At 40.1% G+C, this 23,961-nt stretch overlaps 1 protein-coding gene across 1 annotated transcript in view; it reads left to right on the top strand.

The window, feature by feature from the left end:
* RBMS3 (RNA binding motif single stranded interacting protein 3) overlaps positions 1 to 23,961 on the top strand; it is an 859,182-nt gene that overhangs the window by 649,441 nt on the left and 185,780 nt on the right. Inside the window, exons 5-6 of the mRNA XM_077491456.1 lie at positions 8,685 to 8,842; positions 19,202 to 19,281. Coding sequence (XP_077347582.1) covers positions 8,685 to 8,842; positions 19,202 to 19,281 — 238 coding nt within the window. The remainder of the gene's footprint in view (positions 1 to 8,684; positions 8,843 to 19,201; positions 19,282 to 23,961) is intronic.

Raw genomic sequence — 23,961 nt, forward strand, 5'->3', positions numbered from 1 at the left:
CAGCTGTGTATATTGCAGTGCAATAAATGAACATCATTAAGTTATTTTGTGGCTTCACTCTGTTATAATTAATAGAGTGCAGAAAAATGTTGTAATATTACCCCATTTCATTGGTAGTGAAAACATTTAATACAATTTTTATCGATATTTATTACCGATATAAGAGTTGCGTTAGGCAAAAAATGCATGATTAATTTGAATATTAAGGTGTACCTAAACCCAAGAAACTAACTTTAATAAATCACAACCAACCAGTCCTTAGACCTGGTGGTTATTTGTTTTCACCTGGTGATTCTAACACACATTTCTTGTCCTAGTGTGACAATGCTCACTCATTGTATTGTATCTATAGAAAAGCAGCATTATTACCCTAGGACAAGAAGCATGTTAGTATTACAGAACACCTTCCTCTCTCCATAACGTGTGCATACACATAATCTGAGTTTGCCTCCGAAAAATCTTGGTTTTTCCAATGGAATTCTGCTCAAGCTTGCATACACATGGTCACACAAAAGTTCTCTGAACTTTTGACCGTCAAGAACGCAATGACGTACAACACTACGACGAGCTGAGAAAATTAAGTTCAATACTTCTGAGCATGCGTAGGAATTTTGCATGTCGGAATTGCTACAGACGATCGGAATTTATGATCGGAACTTTTTGCGTCGGAAAAATAGAGAACCTGCTCTCAATTTCTGACCAAAAGCTCTCATCAGACTTTTGCTGGCGGGATTTCCAATCGTGTGTACAGGGCTTTAGGGGTGGTCTTTAGCTCACAGAGTTAATCTGTTCGGGTTTGATAAGTCTGCTAGAGATAAGACTGCATAGTGTCCAGAGCATGGCTTGTTTGCAACCTCAGGGAGTAAATTTTTGTGTAGATATAATGGAACATTGAAGTTTAGTTAAAACAGACTTAGAGCTTTATTTAGGAAGATAGTTCAATGGCTAAACAAAGTTAGTAATCCACAGAAATCAGTAAAATTTTACTAAAAGGAGAAGTAAAGCCAAAGCCTGAAGTCCGCTCTGTGCTTTTGTCACAGAAGTCGGTCTAGGCTCCATGTCTCACGACAAGTTAGGATCCGGCAGATGCTTGGACCGACACCCGGCTCAAGCTCTCAGCAAGCCACTAGGAGCTTGAGCCAGCCCTTCCACCCCCTCCACAGCTCAGTGCTCCAGTGAGTGAGGAGGGGACAGAACACAGAGCTGCTGACTAATAGTCAGCAGCTCTCTGCTCGGGGAGATGGGAGAACCGAGTGATTGACGGTGTTTGATCGCTCAGTTCTCAGTGCAGCGGGACAGATGCAGCATCGGGCCAATGCTGTATCCACTTAGGTAAGTATGAATCTGGAAAAAAACACAACCCCATACTTCTTTTTTAACATGGGTTTACGTAAAAGTTGAAAGCTGATTAGCTACTATTGGTTGATATATTTTACACAGTGCCTCTGCAGTTTGTACTATGGTTTTATATAAGCCACTACTCTTATTATATGACCCCTAAATTTATTCAGGTATCACATAGCATATATGTAGAGCTACTCCTTGGGGGGGGGGCACTGGATTTTCGGGTCCCCCTATTTTCCAACTTAAGCACTGAGACAGTAACCAGTCCATGTGATTGGTTTTGTTGTTTTATTTAGGGAAAAACAACTTGGGTAGGGATAAGGGATTGTGGGATGACTCACTTGACTTGGTAGAACATCTTGAGGACAAACTTCTTTCATTATGTACACAAAAATGCAGATTTTGGACTGTACTCCTCCAGAATAATATCAGTCTATCATGGATCAGTAGCAACATGTCCCCTAGTATGAATTAGTAAAGTTCCAAACTGTAAGCAGGCGTACTATGTCCCCTTTGTGAAACTCACAACACTTGAAAATACCATCCCACCTGGCTATCCTGAAAAGTGTTCCAGAGCAAGGGATTTAGGTTAGCTTTGACACTGTCCCAATGAAAGCATGCTGGCTATTGCATCTAGCAGCCTTCTCCCATGTAGGCACTGGGGGGTGTAGAGGTACTCAAACTGTCCCTGCTGCCTGGGATATGACTGATGTTCAGGCCTCCTGCTGTCTAGGTCTTCCCATGCTAGCCAGGGTGTCTCCTGGAAGAGACGGAAGGGTAGTGGAGATCCATTTTTTCAGCTTCCTCTGGCAGAGCCCCCCAGCCCCAGGGTCTTCTCCCAGGTCTATGACTCCAACCTCAGAACTCCATCCTCGACCCAACAAGGTTCTTTAATATTTATGGGCCTGTCTGACCACCTTGCCAGGCCTCCTACCTGAGGATTGGTCAAACTCCCATGAATATTCAGATCCTTGTCTCTGCACTTCCGCCCAATATCTTCTCAAAGTTTCCATGAACCTCCAGAACCAGGGGGAGGAGATAGAGGCCTGATCTGCAGAGCCTTCCAGCCTGACCTTAAGCTGAACCCAAACCAATTTTCTAGACTCTTACAAGCTACTATGAGTCCACTAAATGTACCTACCGGAACTGTACACTAGAGAGTGCTACATATAATAGCCTTTCTCCCGCTAAAAAAACTTCACACATCTGTGAAGAAGAAAGCAATATTTTCTTGAAAGAATATATTTCTTCTTTGCATGCCTGTAAATAAATACACATGCTACAGCAAATAATCAAATCATAATACAATGTGTTTGAAAAGTCATTTATGCCACAAGTCATTTAATTGCCCAAAAGTCAATTGTTTCAGCAGTATGAAGTACGCACCATAACTTTGCATTGTTGCTATTTGTTACTCAGTTGTATTCAATCAATGTAATTTTGATCCTGTTGAATGTAGCCTGAGGCTAATGGCTTCAGTAGATCTTGTTTAAGTTGCAGCAGTGCTTCGCGTAATGTAGACACTTTGAAAAACCGATGTGCCTCTAAGGAGTAGTTGTTTTCTACTGTTAGAGTGTGAATCAAGCCAAGAACCTACGTTCATAAACAAAGTTTGAGTTGTGTGAAAAGGAGCTAAACCTGAATCATTGCTTGAATTCCACTGTATGCATTGTTCATTCTTGAAGTCTGTTCTATATTTCTACTCTTGTGATAATGTCATTATTGGAGTTTCTGTCAGTCTAATATTTAAAATATAATTAAAACAAAAAATGGGTGAGCTGTAATATACTGTTTTATGAACAAATCTTTAATGAGGAACTGTGCCCCAAAAAGCAGGCAGAAGGTAAAGGACCAGTCACAATAATTGATCATGGTCTTCTTGTAGCTAAACTGTGCCGTCTAATTGATTTACCATGCTTTGTTCTACACTGTGTCTCTGTGTGGAGGCAGCCATCTTGATAGAGACTGGGTTTTGCTTCTACATGTTAGAGTGTCCAGCAAAGAGAATAGTGAACAGAACAATAGTGACATCACCAAATCTCACTTCAAATCCTGAGACTGGCAGAAAAAAAGCAGCAGTGGCCTAGATCTCACACTGCATACAATATACACTACTGTAAGCCTGTAGTGACAGAAGTGCCTAGGCACCCTAACATACCAGGAAGTAGACATGTGCGCCGTAAATAAATTTGTTTTGTTTCATTCCGTTCTGATTCATATTAGCCATTAATGTGTATTTTGTAATTCGTGTCCGAAATTCAATTTGGATTCGTACGAAATACGAATTTTTATTAGGTTCATTAACTTTTCGTAACAATTACAAGCATTCGTTATGATGAATTTAAAAAGCAAAAGATATCTTTCTCAATTCTGGCAGTCATCGACTCATTATGCTCATTATGAGGGGCTCCCACCATCCCTGTGCTGTGCTGACTTCCTCTTGGGGCTGTACCCCTGCTGTGCTCATTATGAGGGGCTCCCACCATCCCTGTGCTGTGCTGACTTCCTCATGGGGCTGTGCCCCTGCTGTGTTCATTATAAGGGGCTCCCACCATCCCTGTGCTGTGCTGACTTCCTGGGTTTTTACCTTCATCATAACAAATAATGGTAATTATTATGACAATAATAAAATTATATTAATTAACATTCTTATTTTGTCCAATTCTGAATCTCCCATCGACTACCAGTTCCAGTCTCCCAATCCCATATTAAAAAAGGTAATTTTCCCAACCCTTGCTCAGCAGAAGAAGAAAACCTCTAAATGGTCAACAAAACACCAATCACGTTTCCATTGTAATAGAATTTGGATCCGAAATTCGTCAATAAAATTTCGTGTTTCGTATACAATTCAGAAGCATAGAAATTTGTATTTCGGATGCTTCCAAATGTACGAATTTTCTGAAATTCATAGGAATTTTCGATTCATACGAAACGAACCGCACATGTCTACTAGGAACTGTACTACTATTTTTCTTAGGGAGACTTTAAAACAAAAGGCATATTTTTCAGTGTTTTGCTTAGGCACAATTAACATGTCCCTTTAACAAATCTTCACTTTCTGAGTTCAGGTCCACTTTACATACACTATATTGTCAAAAGTATTGGGATGCCTGTCTTTGCACACACATTAATGGCATCCCAGTCTTAGTCAGTAGGGTTCAATAGTGAGTTGGCCCACCCTATAGCTATAACAGGTCAGGCACTGATGTGCGCAGTTATGTTAGAACAGAAGAGGGCCATCCCCAAACTGTTCCCACAAAGTTGGGAGCATGAAATCTTCCAAAATATCTGGGTATGCTAATGCCTCAAGAGTTCTCTTCACTGGAACTAAGGGGCCAAGCCCAACCCCTGAAAATCAACCCCACACCATAATCCCCCTCCACCAAATGATTTGGACCAGTGCACAAAGTAAGGTCTATAAAGACATGGATGAGTGAGTTTGCGGTGGAGGAACTTGACTGGCCTGCCCAGAGTCCTGACCTCAACCCGATAGAACACTTTTGGGTTGAATTAGAGCGGAGACTGCAAACCTTGCCTTCTCGTCCAACATTAGTGCATGACCTCACAAATGTGCTTCTCGGAGAATGGTCAAACATTCCCATAGGAGTTATAGGCCAATCCCAGATTTGAAACTTTTCACTAAAATTATTGTGACACACATGCAAGATCCATCTCAAGAGAGAACCTTAAGTGATATTAGACCTCAAGTGTTGAGAGGTCTATGCTGTGGTTGAGCATTGAACATATGATCTGGGATTGAGATAGATTGCGTACATTTAAAGTTATAGCAGATAGGGATGAGCTTCGAGTTCGAGTCGAACTCATGTTCTACTCGAACATTGCCTGTTCGCCTGTTCAGCGAACAGTGAACAATTTGGGCTGTTCGCAGCAAATTCGAAAAGCCGGAACACCCTATACAAGTCTATGGGAGAAATCTAAAGTGCTCATTTTAAAGGGTAATATGCAGATTACTGTCCTAAAAAGTGTTTGGGGACCCGGGTCCTGCCCCAGGGGACATGGATCAATGCAAAAAAAAGTTTTAAAAAAAGCCGTTTTTTCAGGAGCAGTGATTTTAATAATGATTAAAGTGAAACAATAAAAGTGTAATATTCCTTTAAATTTCGTAGCTGGGGGGTATCTATAGTATGCCTGTGAAGGGGCGCATGTTTCTGGTGCTTAGAACTGTCGCTGCACAAAGTGTCATTTGTGCAGGAAAAAAAGTCCTTTAAAATCACTTGCGGCTATTGTCGGGTCTCAATGAGTGTTCTCTGTATTAGCCTACAATTCATTCATTCATTGATTAAAAAAAAAAAAAAAAAGCGTGGGGGTTCCCCTAAATTCAATTACCAGGCCCTTCAGGTCTGACATGGATATTAAGGGGAACCCCGTGTCAAATTTAAAAAAAAAATTGATGTGGGGGTCCCCCCAAATATCCATACCAGACCCTTCAGGTCTGATATGGATATTAAGGGGAACCCCGCATCAAATTTTTAAAAAAAATTGACGTGGGGGGTCCCCCTAAAAATCCATATCAGACCCTTTATCCGAGCACGCAACCTGGCAGGCCGCAGGAAAAGAGGGGGGGACGAGAGAGCGGCCCCCCCTCCCTCCTGAACCGTACCAGGCCACATACCCTCAACATTGGGAGGATGCTTTGGGGGTCTGTGACCCCTCAAAGCACCTTGTCCCCATGTTGATAAGGACAAGGGCCTCATCCTCACAACCCTGGCCGTTGGTTGTGAGGGTCTGCGGGCGGGGGGCTTATCAGAATCTGGAAGCCCCCTTTAACAAGGGGACCCCCAGATCCCGGCCCCTCCCCTGTTTGAAATGGTAAGGGGGTACAAAAGTACCCCTACCATTTCACAAAGAAAGTGTCAAAATGGTTAAATAAGACAAACACACTTTTGAAAAATTCCTTTAAAATTATGGACGTGTTGGTGACCCCGCCCCCTCTGATGTAACGGAAACCTGCATTACATCAGAGGGGGCGGGGTCACCCACACGTCACTGGGGAACCCCTGGCTTCCCTCTGCAGCGTCAGAGGGGTGGGGTCAGGTGACGGGTGGCCCCGCCCTCCCAATATAAGAAACGTCAGCGCTGTGCTCTCTGCAGTGTCTCCGGAGAGGAGACAGAAGACGGATGTATGGACAGCGCTGGACTGAGAGATTCCCCCGTCGCTGGATATGATCATCCATCGCTGGACCCCGGAGATTCGTTGCTGGATAGCAAGAGTGGATTAGCACCGCTGGAATCTTTTTTTTTTTTTCATTTTTAATAAAGGAATTTTTCAAAAGTGTGTTTGTCTTATTTAACCATTTTGACACTTTCTTTGTGAAATGGTAGGGGTACTTTTGTACCCCCTTACCATTTCAAACAGGGGGGGCCGGGATCTGGGGGTCCCCTTGTTAAAGGGGGCTTCCAGATTCTGATAAGCCCCCCGCCCGCAGACCCTCACAACCAACGGCCAGGGTTGTGAGGATGAGGCCCTTGTCCTTATCAACATGGGGACAAGGTGCTTTGAGGGGTCACAGACCCCCAAAGCATCCTCCCAATGTTGAGGGTATGTGGCCTGGTACGGTTCAGGAGGGAGGGGGGGCCGCTCTCTCGTCCCCCCCCTCTTTTCCTGCGGCCTGCCAGGTTGCGTGCTCGGATAAAGGGTCTGATATGGATTTTTAGGGGGACCCCCACGTCAATTTTTTTTTAAATTTGATGCGGGGTTCCCCTTAATATCCATATCAGACCTGAAGGGTCTGGTATGGATATTTGGGGGGACCCCCATGTCAATTTTTTTTTTAATTTGACACGGGGTTCCCCTTAATATCCATATCAGACCTGAAGGGCCTGGTAATTGAATTTAGGGGAACCCCCACGCTTTTTTTTTTTTTTTTTTTTTTAATCAATGAATGAATGAATTGTCGGCTAATACAGAGAACACTCATTGAGTGTTCTCTGTATTACGGGACCCGACAATAGCCGCAAGTGATTTTAAAAGACTTTTTTTCCTGCACAAATGACACTTTGTGCAGCGACAGTTCTAAGCACCAGAAACATGCGCCCCTTCACAGGCATACTATAGATACCCCCCAGCTACGAAATTTAAAGGAATATTACACTTTTATTGTTTCACTTTAATCATTATTAAAATCACTGCTCCTGAAAAAACGGCCATTTTTAAAACTTTTTTTTGCATTGATCCATGTCCCCTGGGGCAGGACCCGGGTCCCCAAACACTTTTTAGGACAGTAACTTGCATATTACCCTTTAAAATGAGCACTTTAGATTGTGAACGTTCGAGTCCCATAGACTTTAATAGGGTTCTAAAGTTCACACGAAGTTTAGGTCTGTTCGCAGGTTCTGGTGCGAACCGAACAGGGGGGTGTTCGGCTCATCCCTAATAGCAGACCTCATTAATCATTTAGAAGTTCACATTTCAGGGTGAGCAGACTACATGTATGTGGTTGATGGCACAGTGTGGAAATATGTCATTGTAGTATTTAAAGGGGTATTGAATCCCAGAATCATTCAGAGGTCTAAGATATCAGGTAAAAATACTACATTCACTGGGAGAGGCACGTGTATAGTATTTGTTGTGCACAAATTGCACAGGTGTTTCCTTCAAAATAATTTCGTTAGTACTGGAATTTTGTCTGGATTATATATTGTTTTGGAAACAGTGAGCGCTGTGTTTTTTTCTTTTGATCTGTTGAAGTGTTCTGGATCGCTGGGGAACAGCGGAGATGAACATATGGCAAATAAAATTAAAAGTATTTGTTTATATATATTTATATGAATAAAGTGGTATCTGACCTCCTATAATGTAAAGTTCTATTTTAAAGGGTGAGCACATTTCCAATAGTTTGAGTGAAGGTCTTCATGAAAGCAAGATATTTTTGAAAGTGGCACAATAATGCAGAGTTTGAAAGGGTGTGGTTGCATGAACAAAAATCTTTAATGGAAGGGATATATTCACATTTTTCGAAGGACACTACTATTCTACGTTGTATATATTATTTATTTGGGACTTTAATAAGGGCTTTAAATTAAATAAAGTTTGAGTGCTGCACAGATTATAGGTTTGCTAATTGTATTTGTTCTGTGTGTGATTCACAGTGTGTGTGAGTGGCTTGGGGAGTGGGGAAGGAGATTATAGCAAAGCTGCACAGTAACTTATATATCAATTTAATTTTGAACATGTTTAAACAAATGGTATGGGCAACAGCAGTACTAGCATTATATAATCAGTCTTTATTATCATTATAAAATAACACTAAACAATAGTAAAATTGTATTTGAAAAACTTTATTATATTTTTACTAACTGTTTATTGCATTCCCTTATAGCAACAAGAACAAGACCCAACAAACTTATACATCTCAAACTTGCCGATTTCAATGGATGAACAGGAACTAGAAAACATGTTAAAGCCATTTGGACATGTTATCTCTACTAGAATCTTACGAGATGCCAATGGAGTGAGTAGAGGAGTTGGGTTTGCAAGGTATGTTCCTAATTTGCACTTTAAATAATATATCTTCTGTGCAGAATTAACATTTAAGTGTGTAAATCAAAACATTTTTATTTTGGATAAAGTAGAGAATAGTTAACAAACCTAATCATTTTTTTATTTTTGTTTGTGTCCATGCTGGTGAGATCCACCCTATACATTTGTCCTGGTAACTATTGTCTTAAAAACAGAGAAAATACATCATTTTAAACTGACACCGCAATAGAAATAAAGGAGATGTTTGGCACCAAAATGATTAGTTGCGTTAAAAATTGTTTAGTATTCTACCATATTCTAAACAAAACAAAGTATATATTATGGTGTTAAATACACTTTCTGTTTACTTCAAAATGTGGAAATGTTTTTGGATTAATTCCAGTAAATTGAAACATTTGGCGGCACATAAAGATAGCCAGAGACATCAAAGGATAGGTTCATGATTTGGCCATATCAAAAGTCCTTTAGCTCTGCTTCAGACATAAACATGACCAATTAGGTCACACAGGGTAACTAATCCACGGCCCGTTGGGGCTCACTGGCTCCACTCACACAGGATAGGGCTTTACAAAACCCTATCCTGATTTGAAAACAGTGATAAATTAAGTAGATAAAGATAGTGTGACACTGTTGGTTATAGAGTCCTTCCTGTAAAAGTGGCACTCTCCAACTCCCCTGTTTTCACCAAAATGTGATAGTTGTGCTCTCAGCTTCATCCTATGCAGAGATTTTCCAGCTTCTGAAGTCAGAATCTATGCACCAGCAGACTGAGAAGAATTGTGATTGGGGTCAGTTAACACTGCATTTAAAACCCTTTACAGATAAAACAGTAGCTGCCTCCTCTTGTTTTAACCGCTTCAGCTCCGGAAGATTTTACCCCCTTCCTGACCAGAGCACGTTTTGCGATTCGACACTGCAACGCTTTAACTGACAATTGATCGGTCATGCGACGTTGCACCCAAACAAAATTGACATCCTTTTTTTCCCATAAATAGAGCTTTCTTTTTATGGTATTTGATCACCTCTGTGGTTTTTATTTTTTGCGCTATAAACAAAAAAGAGCGTAAATTTTGAAAAAAAATCATTATTTTTTACTTTTTTCTATAATAAATATCCCCCAAAAATATATAAAAAAACTTATTTTTCCTCAGTTTAGGCCAATATGTATTCTTCTACATATTTTTGGTAAAACAATTGCAATAAGTGTATGTTGATTGGTTTGCACAAAAGTTATAGCGTCTACAAAATAGGGGATAGATTTATAGCATTTTTATTATTATTATTTGTTTTACTAGTAATGGTGGGGATCTGCGATTTTTATCATGACTGCGACATTATGACGAACACATCGGACAATTTTGACACATTTTTGGGACCATTGGCATTAATACAGCGATCAATGGTATAAAAATGCATTGATTACTGTAAAAATTTCCCTGGCAGTATAGAGGTTAACACTAGGGGCGATCAAGGGGTTAATTGTGTCCCCTAGTGTGTGTTCTAACTGAAGGGGAAAGCTGACTGCCTAGGGGAGATGACAGATCACCGTTCATACTTTGTATGAACAAACGATCTGTCACTGCTCCCCTCAGAGAACCGGGATCTCTGTGTTTACACACAGAGATCCGGGTTCTCACCATGTTACGAGTGATCGCGGGAGCCCGGAGGTCAGCAAGACCTTTCACAGAATCTGCTGGAGACTTTTTAACCCTTAAAACATGTCTGTGATACTCACTACTATGCCAGACAGTTAGAGAACAGATTTTAAAATATGGTAGCTTTCTTCAAAAAGGTAAGGATTCTTTCATTTCTGATAAGAGAATTTAGAGTCAGCTTAAAGAGGATCTTCACAGTAGAAAAAAATAAATAAATACTGCAGCTGTTTTAGCTGTTGACTTTTAATTAAAGGGTACTTACCTGTGTTAAGGATCCAGTGCTGTCCTCATCTGGGCCAGTTCTTTGCAGGTCTTCGGGTCCCCGGTGCAGCCATGTTTACTTTGGGAAGCTGGCTATGGCTCTGTGTAGATTCACAGCTGGCTTTCCACTGCTCATGTATGAGCCACACTGCACTTTGTGAATGGTCCGCAACCTTTTTGGACCTTTAGGGGGAAGTTCTGCTTTAATTAATTTAATAGCCTGGCAGGAGGTAGCTTGTGAGTCCATAACTTCTCCAGACATTCAGACGGACACACAGGGCTATCAACTTTTCTTCTGGAGAATTTTTATAAGCTAGTTCATCTTTGATGCGATCTGCAAGACCTCCGCAAAAAGCTGCATGAGGAGCACCAGCGTCCCACTTAGTCTCAGCAGCCAGTGTATGAAACTCTATAGCATATTGCACCACAGTTATGGTATCTTATTTGTCCAAAAGTGAGCATTCAGCTGCTACAATCCTGCCTGGTTTATCAAAAACAGTCTGAAGAGAAGTCAAGAACTTATTAGCATTCAGTAAAGGATCATTGCATTCTAGGTAAGGTGAGACCCATGCCAAGTCTTCCTCCTTTAACAAAGATATTACAAAAGTCACTTTGGCTGAAGAAGTGCTGAATGTCCTAGGGTAATTGCAGAAATGAACGTGGCAAATGTTCAAAAAGCCTCTCAGTCTGTAGTCTTCAGTATCACCTCCAAAGACAGGGCTTGGACTGGAATGAGAGCAGGAGTTCAAACTGGTTTAGAGTAGGCTGGCAGCAAGGATTTAACCATAGCAGTGAGATTACCCAACTTAGCTTTCAAAAAAGAAAGATGCACCAGTCAACTGACCTTGATGCATGATAGCCTTAACTACCTCAGCTGGGTCCACTGTCACTCTGGCCATTAGTTATGGGAGGCACCTGTTGTAAGGTAGAGTCCGAAGTGGAACTTAGTCTGTGGGTTGAGGAGTAAGCATAGTCAGAACCCCCTAGTCAGTTGTATTCTCCAAAAACCACTCCAATATTAAGTCAGGTGAATTCTTAAATAATGATTCTATCCACAATGCCCCACTTGGGTGCAGCCCTCCACAGACGAAGCAATCTTCCAAAAAAGCTGCAAAAAAGACACAAGAGAGCGAAAACACCTCATGCATTACCTTAAATAAATTGGTTGAATCCACAAAGACAAATGGATACTCACAAGCTGATAAAAACATCAAGCATAACTGATCTACTGATCTAGCTGAATGCAGTAAACTCATCCTAGGACCAAATGATCGGAAGGCTGATACGTTTGGGGGGATATGCCTTTTCCCTAGATCGGGGGCTGGGTCAGCAACAAATTGTACAGAATGGAACAAAATCAGGATCTAGAAGAATAGTCAAGGACAGGCAGAGGTCATACACAGTCTGGCAGAGAAATGCAGAATCGTCAGGTGGAAGCATAGTCAAGAGATCAGGCAGAAGTCCAAAACGGGTAGTTCAGCAGTTCAAACAGGAAGACAGACACCCAGGGAACAAATCCACACAAATGGGCACAGAGAACAGGAAGTGCTGTTATTTAACCACTTCAGCTCCGGAAGGTTTTACTCACTTCCTGACCAGGCATTTTTTTGCGATACAGCACTGCGTGGCTTTAACTGACAACTGCGCAGTCATGCAACGTTGTACCCAAATAAAACTAATGTAATATTTTCCCTCAAATTGAGCTTTCTTTTGGTGGTATTTGATCACCTCTGCGGTTTTTATTTTTTGGGCTATAAATAAATAAATACCGACAATTTTGAATAAAAAACAATATTTTTTACTTTCTGCTATAATACATTCCCAATAAAATAATCTGCTACATATTTTTGGTAAAAAAAAAAAATACGCGTATATTGATTGGTTTGCGCAAAAGTTATAGCATCTACAAACTATGGGATATATTTAGGAAAGTTTTTTTAAATTGTTTTTACTAGTAATGGCGGTGATCAGCAATTTTTAGCGGGAGTGCGACATTGCGGCAGACAAATTGGAATCTAAGTGACACTTTTTGGGGACCAATGATGCCAATACTCTGATCAGTGCTAAAAAAATGCACTATCACAATATAGATGACACTAGCAGGGAAGGAGTTAACACCAGGGTGATAAAGTGGTTGAGTGTGTCCTAGTGAGGTATTTTCTAACTGTGTGTGGGAGGGAATGACTGGAGGAAAAGAGAAAGTGTGTTTCAGCATAGCTGAAACACAAAGATCTCTCCTTTGCTCCCTGATAGGTCAGCGTTTTGCCTTGTTTATATAGGCACACTGCTGATCTGTCTTTTCACAGAACGATCCGCGGGTCGTGGCGTCCATCACCAATCACAGTGAGAGTGGCGCCTCCTACAACGTGTGCACAAAATCACATACAGGTACATGATTTTGCACAGGCCACAGTATTTGTACGGTGGGCGGTCCAGAAACAGTTAAAGGCTGAGCTGATTGTAGAGTGAATGCAGCTGGAAGACAGGTGGATCTAAAGAGTCCAAGAGGCAGAAGCACTAAGCAGAGTATATTCTACAAAGACTCATATCTTCCCATGACAGAGTGAATAGAGCTGCAAGAACAAAACCAGAAGGATCCAGGTTCCAAATGACTCAAGTACGTGACAGTATATGAACATTTTTATTTAAGCATATCTAGAAGGGAGGCGTTTTTTACTCCATTAGAAACCACTAATTCTGGCTTATCTCAGGGAAGACAGGTACAACTGGACAATATTTTCTAACCTGCCCAATTACAAGTAAAATCCATCCAAAATAAGTTAGTGACTGTGTCAGAACATGGAAATAAAAAAAACGAAGCTATTCATTTTTAGTGGGCTAATCTTTTAGAGATTGCTATTTCATGCTAACTTTTAAGCAAATAAAAAAAAACACATGCTTTATCTGCAGAGCATTCTAGATTAACCAAGTACTAAATATAAGAGGCAGCTACAGATTTACAAATAAGCGTTGCTGGAAACCTTAAGTTGCTCTGTGCAACTAGATAAGATATTTGCTGCATCCCTAGCATAAAATCATAAGGCAGAACCAGCAATCATAGCTCCAATAAAGGAATTTCTTGCTGTGCTTGAAAGCTCTATGTTCAGAGTTGTAATGTAAATTCACGTCTGAATTAAGAAAAAAAATCTAACAGAAGGAAATCAAGAACTTGTTTAATATACAGTTGTAATTGCCTGACATGAATGTTGATATAACTTGCAAACAACCTGGGGAAAACAAATGGTATCTTACCAAATGTCTATCTAAAAAATAATAATGACTTTCAAATTAAACTATTAAAATGGAGCATTAGTCCAAACTTTATTTTTTTAGTATTGGTTGAGAGTTGGAAAGGGTTATGACCTCTTTTGTGTTTCCATTTATGGTTGGGCCCTTACTAGATGAGATTTCTGCCAACTTTTCAGACACAATAGAATGCAAGAGGAAATCTGTTTAAATTGAGGGGACATTCCATTGCAGTGTCATTGGGATACATGTCCCCATTAAGAGATTTCAATCTTCTTTTCTGGTTACAAATGTAGAACTTAAGATTTCCTTTTCAGCTCCTCTCAGTGATAATGTTCATCCAACAAAAGTAAGTGTGTTCTGTTAAGGCACCAAAGACCAACAGCTTAGTGTGTGTGAAACTGAAGAGCGGCCTCAGCTCCCCCTGAGACCACACCGCTGATGCATTTCATCCCACCTTTATGGCTTAGCCATAGAGGCATCTATGAGTAAGCCCTGGGGGTGGGAAAAAATGCAGCAAGGGCATAGTCTCAAGATGAAACAGGGCTGAGGCTGCTCTTCGAAGCTTAACACACACTGATCTGTTGGTATGTGGGGCCTCCACATTGCACACTTCAGTATGCTGTTTAGATGAGCATTTCTGATGCCAACACCCCTTCAAAGCTTTGCTGGTGCTTGAAGCGGCACTCTAAGAAGGTTATAACAGGTTGCAGTGAGTAGTCATACAAAAGCAGGAATGAATGCTTCACATGGTAACAAAGGAAGATTATATGAAATGGTTTCTAACATTTCTTCACTGTACTTAAACTAGATAAATGGGTTTTGAATTAAGTTCTATCCCCAAATAAGATTTCTTTGTCTGTACTGTAAATGCTTATTTGAGAGTCTTTAATATAGCATCACAGTACTATGATAAACTAAAAACTTCTAATATACCTAAAAAGAAGCTTAAAGGACAAGTACAGGACCCCCCACTACCTTTTCCTGACAGTAGTAGCCTTCTCCAGTGTTTACAACTTACTGCCTAAAATCTTGCCAGGCATGGCCTACACCTGTGCAGTAACTCCCTATGAAGCTGAATAGAGCCATAACTGTATTCAAGTATGGCTCCATTCAAATCTTTTGAGAGTTACAGTATAGGCACGAGGCATTAAATCAGGGGTCTCAAACTGGTGGCCCTCCAGCTGTTGCAAAACTACAAGTCCCATCATGCCTCTGCCTGTGGCAGTCATACTTGTAACTGTCAGCCTTGCAATGCCTCATGGGACTTCCACAACAGCTGAAGGGCTGCCTGTTTGAGACCCCTGCATTAAATGGAATATTTTAATAAGAAGGTTGGTAACATCAGAAGAGTCTTCTGCCATAGAATTATTATTATTATTTTATTTTTTTTAGAAATTAGGAAATCTGTAATAGAATAATATGGAGGTTCCATTGCAGACTACCTTCTAAATGTGCTTGCTGCCTCACTATTATACTGGGCCTAAGACACCCCCCATGTTGAGGGCATGAGGCATGGTATGGTTGAGGAGGGGGGGTATGTGTTCACCACCCCCTTTTCTGGCCAGCCAGGCCAGAGGCTCAGCTTGGTCTGATACAGTCTGGTATGGATTTCCCCGGGGACGTTACACAGTCTATGTATTTTGGAAGACATTTGGGGATTTTTTATTCTTGTAAAAATATAATTTACAAAGAAAAGAATTGACACAGTTTAAATTGCTGTCACTGTTGGCACCTTTTAATAGAAGGATATTAATTTACCTATAGTCCTGTCTCTCTGCTCAGAGCAGCAGTGTTTGATCGCTCAGTTCTCACTACAGAGCCAGCAGGGTGACAGGTGCAGCATCGGTTCAATGCTGAATCCACCTAGATGAGTATAAATGTTTTCTTTTTTTAATCCTGAACTTCTCTTTTAAATCAGCACTGCTCTCTGCATCAATACATCATGAATAAAAGGGTGTCATAGTAATACCCCCTAAGAATAATGCTATTTAACAGAAGGCTAATGACATCTTATAGTGGAAAAGTACAGGGGAGGGGGTCAGCTCAGATTGAAAACAAGCATTGCAGTTTGAGATCATTTTTTTTTTAGGTTAGGGACCATGGTAAAAACATGCCTAGAGTTAGGTTTTAAGCCAATCTTTTGATTACAAATTGCCATAAACTCTGGAGGAAAAAGTTTAAAAGTATTTTCTGCTGAAAAATGTATTTCATTCCAAACATGAATGTAAACAGATCTGTATTATGGGCAATATGAAATAGTATAATACTCATAGTCACCATTCTACTTGATAATCAATGTATAGTTTTTAATTACTTTTTATTTTATAAAGTTTGCATAACTTTTTTTTTTTAGAAATAGTGTTTTTGTTACTGAAAATAGACTGATCAGAATAGACATAGTAGCATACTGGTTGTACTTCAGGATTTTCAGATAAAATGAGTTCACAGCCACAAGGAGAGTAGCAGAAGAATTAAGATCGCTACCCAGAAAGTAAATGGACATTTTCTTTCCAATATTCTTTTTTTGAGTAAAGGTGAATTTTGTACTTTTGGCTCACTGGTCTATTTCTTTTTTTCTGCCATCAAAGGACAAAGACTTATTGAGGTTTTCTTTTTTTTTTTTTTACTCTTGGCAGCTCCCATATTGTATTATTTTCTGGGACTGCCTTCACTTGTTAAAATGCGCTCAGTGTATTAAAATGAAATTGTCACCACTATTTGATGCAGCATAACACTGTTTGACACCAAGCGCCTGCAGCTACAAACAGCAGATCTTCATTCCATTTAAACTTTTGGAGACAGTCTCCAAAGAGTAGTTCAAGACAGTCACTTAGTGTATGATTTCAAAAAACAAAATGAAAAACTGCAGTGTGAAGTTTGGAGAAGACAGGCTAAATTTTTTTTGCAGATTGGTTTAGCAAAGTAATAGGAGAAATGCAAACAAGAACATTGGTAAAATGTTATTTTCACTTTTGTTCATGTTACTTTTCCTGAAGGAGCAGAAGTTTTATTGAATTATTTCTTGACTCTGCTCATATTTATCCCTTTCATCATCCCAGGTGTGCAATACATGCCTTGATATGTTTCTCTATATAAATGTACCGTCAGTACAGTATGCTTTGAATGGTAGATAGCAAGTGGCATGTGACCTGGTACTAGCAGGACGTAGAATTTACTACTCAGTGCTGACTTCTCATTCCATATAGGAAAATACAGAACAAGAATTACAATGTGTACATTTTGAAAGTACTGCCTTATCCAGTTCTCACTACCACAGTGATTTTTGTTTGGAATGCTATTCCATTTTTCAGATAGACCCTCTTCTCCAGTGGGACATAATATAATGCATTGCAAATATGAAATGATGTGGAATATCATGGCTTGACGGTGCAGGTTGTGGGTCCTATACATGTGAGCCCAAATCACACAGCCCTATTGAATGCCATATTTTTGAATGGAATGCATTCCACCTGCTTTATACTGCAGGATGAAAACAGTTTGGAGACTACAGATAAACCTCCTACCTCTTAACAAACTTTCCGTACTAAGACAATGAGCAGAATAAAAGAAAAGGAGCACAATAAAAATAGACATTCCCCAGCAAACTATTGCTAACATTCTTACCCCAACACTTGCGGTTTGCAACTTTCAATGCTGCTGACACCTGCTCTCATTGCTTCCCCCTGAACTTCCAGTTTTCACAAGAAAGAGTTAACAGTGGACAGTGCAGTCTGGGAAAGTCAGTTATCTTGGAGAAAGGAGGTAGGCTGAGGAGGAGGAGAGGGCAGAGGAATGCTTGTTCATCTTAGGCTATGGAGCTGTGTGTTTCTATTGATACACACAGTGTAGGGAGATGCAACAGTGTAGAGAGACTCTGCAAAAGAAAGGAGCCACTCTGAAACAGAAAACCTGGGGTAGCAGTCATAGCACCAGCTTAAAATGGAACATAGACAAGCATTAAAAGATAAAGAAGCTGCATACTCAATAAATATTACATTAACCGCTGAAAGGGCTTACGAAATTGAGAGTTTAATATTACTTTATATCACTAATATCGCAAGTACTGCTTTATACTAAACAATGAAAAAAGTTTTAATGAAGACTACAGATAAACCTCCCACCTCTCAACAAACTTCCCATACAAAGAAAATGTGCAGAAGAAAAGAAAGGGAGGCGAGTGGGCACCTTTTGTATTCTAGCAGTGCATTTGATTTCTTTTGGATCATGGCACACATCAGGCAATATCTATTTATTGGGGCAGGAGTAGAAAATGTTCACTTTGCAGAGTTCACATTGCCCTAATTTAGTTAATAGGGTGAAGTTACAAATACCCAATCAAAAAAAAAATGTTAACATTTAAAAAAAGGGAAAATTCTTTACTCCTTTAGCAAATTAACCTATTTATTTACCATTACATCAATGTGTCAGCATGGCATCATGAGTCTAGACTTTAAAGAAAATAAGGGTATTCAGGGAGTAGTTCCACAAGAAGGTCGACTTCATGTGGTCATCAACATAAGAGGTAATGGTTAAAAGGAGAGTGAACTGGATTTAGTTTGTTTTTTTCATTCAAGAGAAGAGGACACCATAATAAAGCTTGCTTTAGCCTCCAGCAAAAATCTTGTACATGGTGGGTGTGCTGCCCTTGCAGCTTGAGAAAAACGTCTCTTTATTTGCTTCAAATGGAGCCAGCAGCAGCCAAGCCCTGGGCACACAGCAAGTACTCATCTACACAAAGCCTTAGATTGAAATAGAATAAGATAACTCACTCCAACAACAATTACCATCTTGTGTATCTCCTCTGCACACAGCTATACTCTTATTTGCATCATAATATATCTTTGTAGGTAGCAATTTCTGTGTTTTTATGCTAAGGTATCACAATGGGATGACAAACTAAACACTACTGATTTTTCTTGCCCTTTTGTTATTACACGGTTATCCTGTTATACGTTTAAAGACTATACTGTATATAGAATAAAAATATATATAAAATGGGCTATGTATATGAAAATAGAATGGACTATGTATATTAATATAGATAGATAGATAGATAGATAGATAGATAGATAGATAGATAGATAGATAGATAGATAGATCATTTTGACTTTAAAATATAGTACCACATTACAATATAGAGCTAAAGAAAGCAATTTAATTGATTTGATTTTTTATTGTATTTTTAACACAGAATGGAGTCTACTGAAAAATGTGAAGTGGTAATACAGCATTTCAATGGAAAGTATTTGAAAACACCTCCAGGTGTACCAGGTTAGTGTGGACCTTAAAATTCACAGATTAACACAGCATATCCTTGCAATAACACTTAACAAAGACATGAAATGTATTTCCTTTTTAATGTTTTCATGTACAGTATATGCTAGTATTTTATAGTATTTTTATTATTACATGGCTGTTCTACTATGTATATTTTTATGTTTTCTAAATTTGTATTTTTCTAAATGCCTCTGTAAAAGATTACTTCAAGTAAAGCTTATATTTATTCCTCATTTACTAATGCAGCGTGCACACGACTGGACTTTTCCGACAGACTTTCTGAATGAACGGACTTGGCCACACACGAAGGGACTAAGTCCATTCGAAAGTCTGTTTGTTTTGAACGTGATGACGTAAACAAGGAAGTTCAATAGCCAGTAGCCAATAGCTGCCCCTGTGTCGTATTTGGTCCATCGGACTAGCACACAGACGTATGGTTTTCACGATTTTTAGTCCGTCAGACTTGAGTCCGTCGGATAGATTTGAAACATGTTCTATTTCTAGGTCAGTCTGATTTATTTATTTTTTTAAAGCGGTCAGACTAGCCCACACACAATCGGATTGTCCGATGGACTGATCCCATTGGACCTAGTCTGCTGGAAATTCCGGTCATGTGTACGCGGCATTAGAATGATTGCCAGAAGAATCACAGTAAAAACCCCAAAGGAGATCAATGGTCACAGCATATAATTTCTTTTAACAAAAAACTTTATATTTTATTACTTTTTATTAAAGTAGTTTTAAAGGCATTCTCAGCATTAAGGTAAAACACCTTCTGTATACAGCTGCCCCACATGCCCCCAAAATACTTACCTGAACATGATCTCGATGCAGCACTGTAAATGAAAGCAGTGGTCTCCTCTCTCTTCCCTCACTGGACAGGGAGGCAGCAGTGGGAGCCATTTGCTTCTGCTTCTGTCAGTAACAGCCTGTAAGGAGGGAATGGGGATGGGGCCAAGCCATGCTGTGTGTGTGTGTCAATGGACACAGAGAGCCCAGCTCAGGATTGAGCCCACATGAGTGCCCCCATAGCAAGTGGCTTGCTATAGGGGCACTTGGAAGGGGTGAGGAGTTGGGAGCACTGGCAGGGGACCTCAGAAGAAGAGTATCAGAGCTGCTATGTACAAAGGAAATATTTCTTCAGTCTCACCTCCTCCAGAAGGCAACAGTGTAACTTAGTAGCAAGTCACGGGGTGAGAGTATGCAACCTGGACTGATCTGTGGGAGGAATTTATAAACACAGCTCAGAATATTCATAAAGAGTTACATGATTATGTCATCATTGAGCTAGCACCTCCTGAAGGAGGAAGATGCTGACCCTGGATAACAACAGAACAAGGATTAGTCATCTTTCTGGATAAAAGAAGCAGATAAAAACATTGTGAAGGCCATTACTGTAATCTCTGTGAGAAGTAATGAATACCTGTAAGCCCTTGTACACACGGTCGGAGATTCCGACGGAATGTGTCCTATTGGACCGTTTTGACGGATATTCGATTGTGTGTGGTCTCCATCGGACTGTTTTCATCAGAATATCCAACGGACCAACTTTTCCAACTTGCCGGTAAAATTTTCCTAAAAAATGCTCCGATCAGACATACTCCGATCATGTGTAGCCTACTCCAAGGGACAAAGTGCCACGCATGCTCAGATCAAATTCCTAGACCAAAGCTATTGGCTACTAGCCTGAACGTAGTCCCGTTGTAACAAAATAACATCATCACGTTATGTACAATCGGATTTAGTCCGACCGCGTGTATGCAACATCACTTCCGGACCTCTTCCAGAATTAATCCGTCTGAATTACTCCGATGGATTTGGTTGTCAGAATCTCCGACCGTGTGTACAAGGGCTTAGTGTTACACTTGCACATTATTTATCATGCATGAACTTAGAGCCATGGACAATTCATTCCACCTGAAATTGATGAAAGATGTTCTAAAATTGCCTGGACAGATTTTTGGTATCCCTGGAAAAGATTGATCAAAGTAATATTTCAAACTGCTTGTAATGAGTACCACACATGTCTTCAAGTTTGTAATTAGTTTGCCAACCTCTTTAAATGGAGAAAAGAGAAAGAAAAATTTAGACCAGTATGTCAAAGGTAAAGACTAAAAGAGCATCTTCAAGTAGCTTGCTGTTCCTGTGACAACAGGTGCAAATGTTATTAAAAAGTAGATAAAGTCAATGGGAATATAATTAACTTCCCTGAATGTGGAAAATGGGCTAACAATTGAACAGAAGAATAATTCTAGACAAAGAGACACAGGATGAACTCCAAGGTCAAAGTGTATTAGTGGGCGGAGGGAAATGCGTAAGGTGGTTGGATATAACCACAGCTCTTTGAATTCCAGGACGACATTAGCATATGCTCAGATACAAGAGGAGAATTTTGTACATTTTAATTGGCTGTGAAAGTGAGTTTTTAATTGAATAAACTGTATAATGCTATAAATATCTTCAGGTTATATTCCCTATGATATACACGAAGACATATCCCCACCTGCTATAGAACTACAAGGACAAGCAGACAATTAATACTACCTGATGAGCAATTGCTCTTAAAACAGACACAATTTTCACCATTATCTGGTGAGTGTGGGTACATAAGGAGGGAAGCACGGCATAAGAATAAGCACTGGCACAAAGACTGCACAATAGTATATGAAAAGAACATACTTTTTGATTTTTGGATTTTTTTTGATTTTTAAGACTTTTTATGCTTCATACAGTTTTTGGCACTTAAGATTTATTTGTATTTTGATTTTTGGAAATAGTGTTGATGGGAAGACAGCGCTGAGTACACATGTTATAAATTCAAGGTGTATCAGTGTCACGCCATCCATTGCTTTTTGAACAACGGTGGGTTCAAAGGAAGAAGACCCAGGAGGATGACACTGTTGAAAGAAAAACATAAAAAAGCCAGACTGGAATTTGCAAAAAATGCACAAAACCACAATACTTTTGGGAGAGAGACACAATGTTAGTCTTTTGGCAAGCCATATCAGTTCTATGTTCACAGATGTAAACAAGAAGCTTTCAAATAAAACAAAAAAACACCATACCCACTGTGAAATATGGAAGTTATGTTTTGGGTCTTCTTTGTTGCATCCAGCACATGGTGCCTTGAATATGTGCAGAGCATAATGAAACCTCAAGACATTCAAGGAATTTTAGGCTGAGACATACTGACCAGTGTCAGAAATAGGGATGAGCCGAACACCCCCGGTTTGGTTCGCACCAGAACTTTCGAACGGGCCCCAAATTCGTACGAACTTTAGAGCCCCATTGAAGTCTATGGGACTCGAACGTTTGAAATTAAAAGTGCTAATTTTAACGGCTAATATGCAAGATGCTGTCCTAAAAAGGGTTTGGGGACCTGGCTCCTGCCCCAGGGGACATGGGTCAATGCCTAAAATGTTTTTAAAAATGGCCGTTTTGGCGGGAGCACTGATTTTAATGACGATTAAAGTGAAAAAAAAGTGAAATATTCCTTTAAATATTGTGCCTGGGGGGTGTCTGTAGTATACCTGTGAAGCCACGTGTTTCCCGTGTTTAGAACAGTCCCTGCACAAAATGCCATTTAACGGAAATAACATCATTTAAAACTGCTTGCGGTTTTAATGTTATATCTGGTTCCTGCAATATGGTTGAAAATCATTGAGAAAAATGGCATGGGTAGCCCTCCCTGCCCATTACCAGCCCCTTTGGGTCTTGTACACATATTAAGGGGAACCCTGTACCCATATTAAAAAAAGGAAATGCGTGTGGCCCCCAGGCCCTATATACTCAGAACAGCAGTATACAGGCGGTGCAAACAAGACAGGGACTGTGTAGGTTTGTTGTGTTAAGTTGAATCTGTTTGTAATTTTCAACTGGTACATTTTTAAAGTGTAGCTCCAGTCAAAAAAACTATTTTTAAGCTTTTTGGAAAACATAGGGAAGGGTTATCACCCCTGTATAATTTGTTTTGTCGTCCATCTTTTTTCATCTCACTTGCTGTTGTCTCCTTCCGTTTGCAAGTAGGAGATGTTTGTAAGTTGGATGTTTGAAAGTAGGGACCTGCCCTATATTCTCTGCAGAAATGGCGGAACAAGGTGTTGGTTTTGCCACAACATTGTAAGCCCTCAAAAAGACTTTTGGAGGGCGCTGGAGCGCCCTGCTGTGAACGATTATATCAAGAATTGTAATTACATGCCATTGTTGAACAGTGGTAGAAAAATTGACCTTTGGTGGTTGTGGTGCTGGTGCCACAACACTATAAGTCCTCACAGTTACTCTGGGTGGGCACAGGAACGGGCCCTCCTGTGAAATATTATATCAAGAATTGTAATTACATGTTTCTGTTAAACAGGGGCAGAAAAATTGGGCCTTAGGCACTGGTGCTGGTGCCACGACACTGCAACCTCTCCCATATACTCTAGTTTTAGTGCAGGAATTAGCCCTGCTGCAAAGCATTGCATCAAAAATTGCAATTAAACGCCCCTGTTAAACAGGGGCAGAAAAATTGGGCCTTAGGCACTGGTGCTGGTGCCACGACACTGCAACCTCTCCCATATACTCTAGTTTTAGTGCAGGAATTAGCCCTGCTGCAAAGCATTGCATCAAAAATTGTAATTAAACGCCCCTGTTAAACAGGGGCAGAAAAATTGGGCCTTAGGCACTGGTGCTGGT

The sequence above is a fragment of the Lithobates pipiens genome, unplaced genomic scaffold, assembly GCF_037356315.1.
Source record: "Lithobates pipiens isolate NorthernLeopardFrog02 unplaced genomic scaffold, aLitPip1_a1.2 Scaffold_19, whole genome shotgun sequence".
Classification (NCBI taxonomy): domain Eukaryota; kingdom Metazoa; phylum Chordata; class Amphibia; order Anura; family Ranidae; genus Lithobates; species Lithobates pipiens.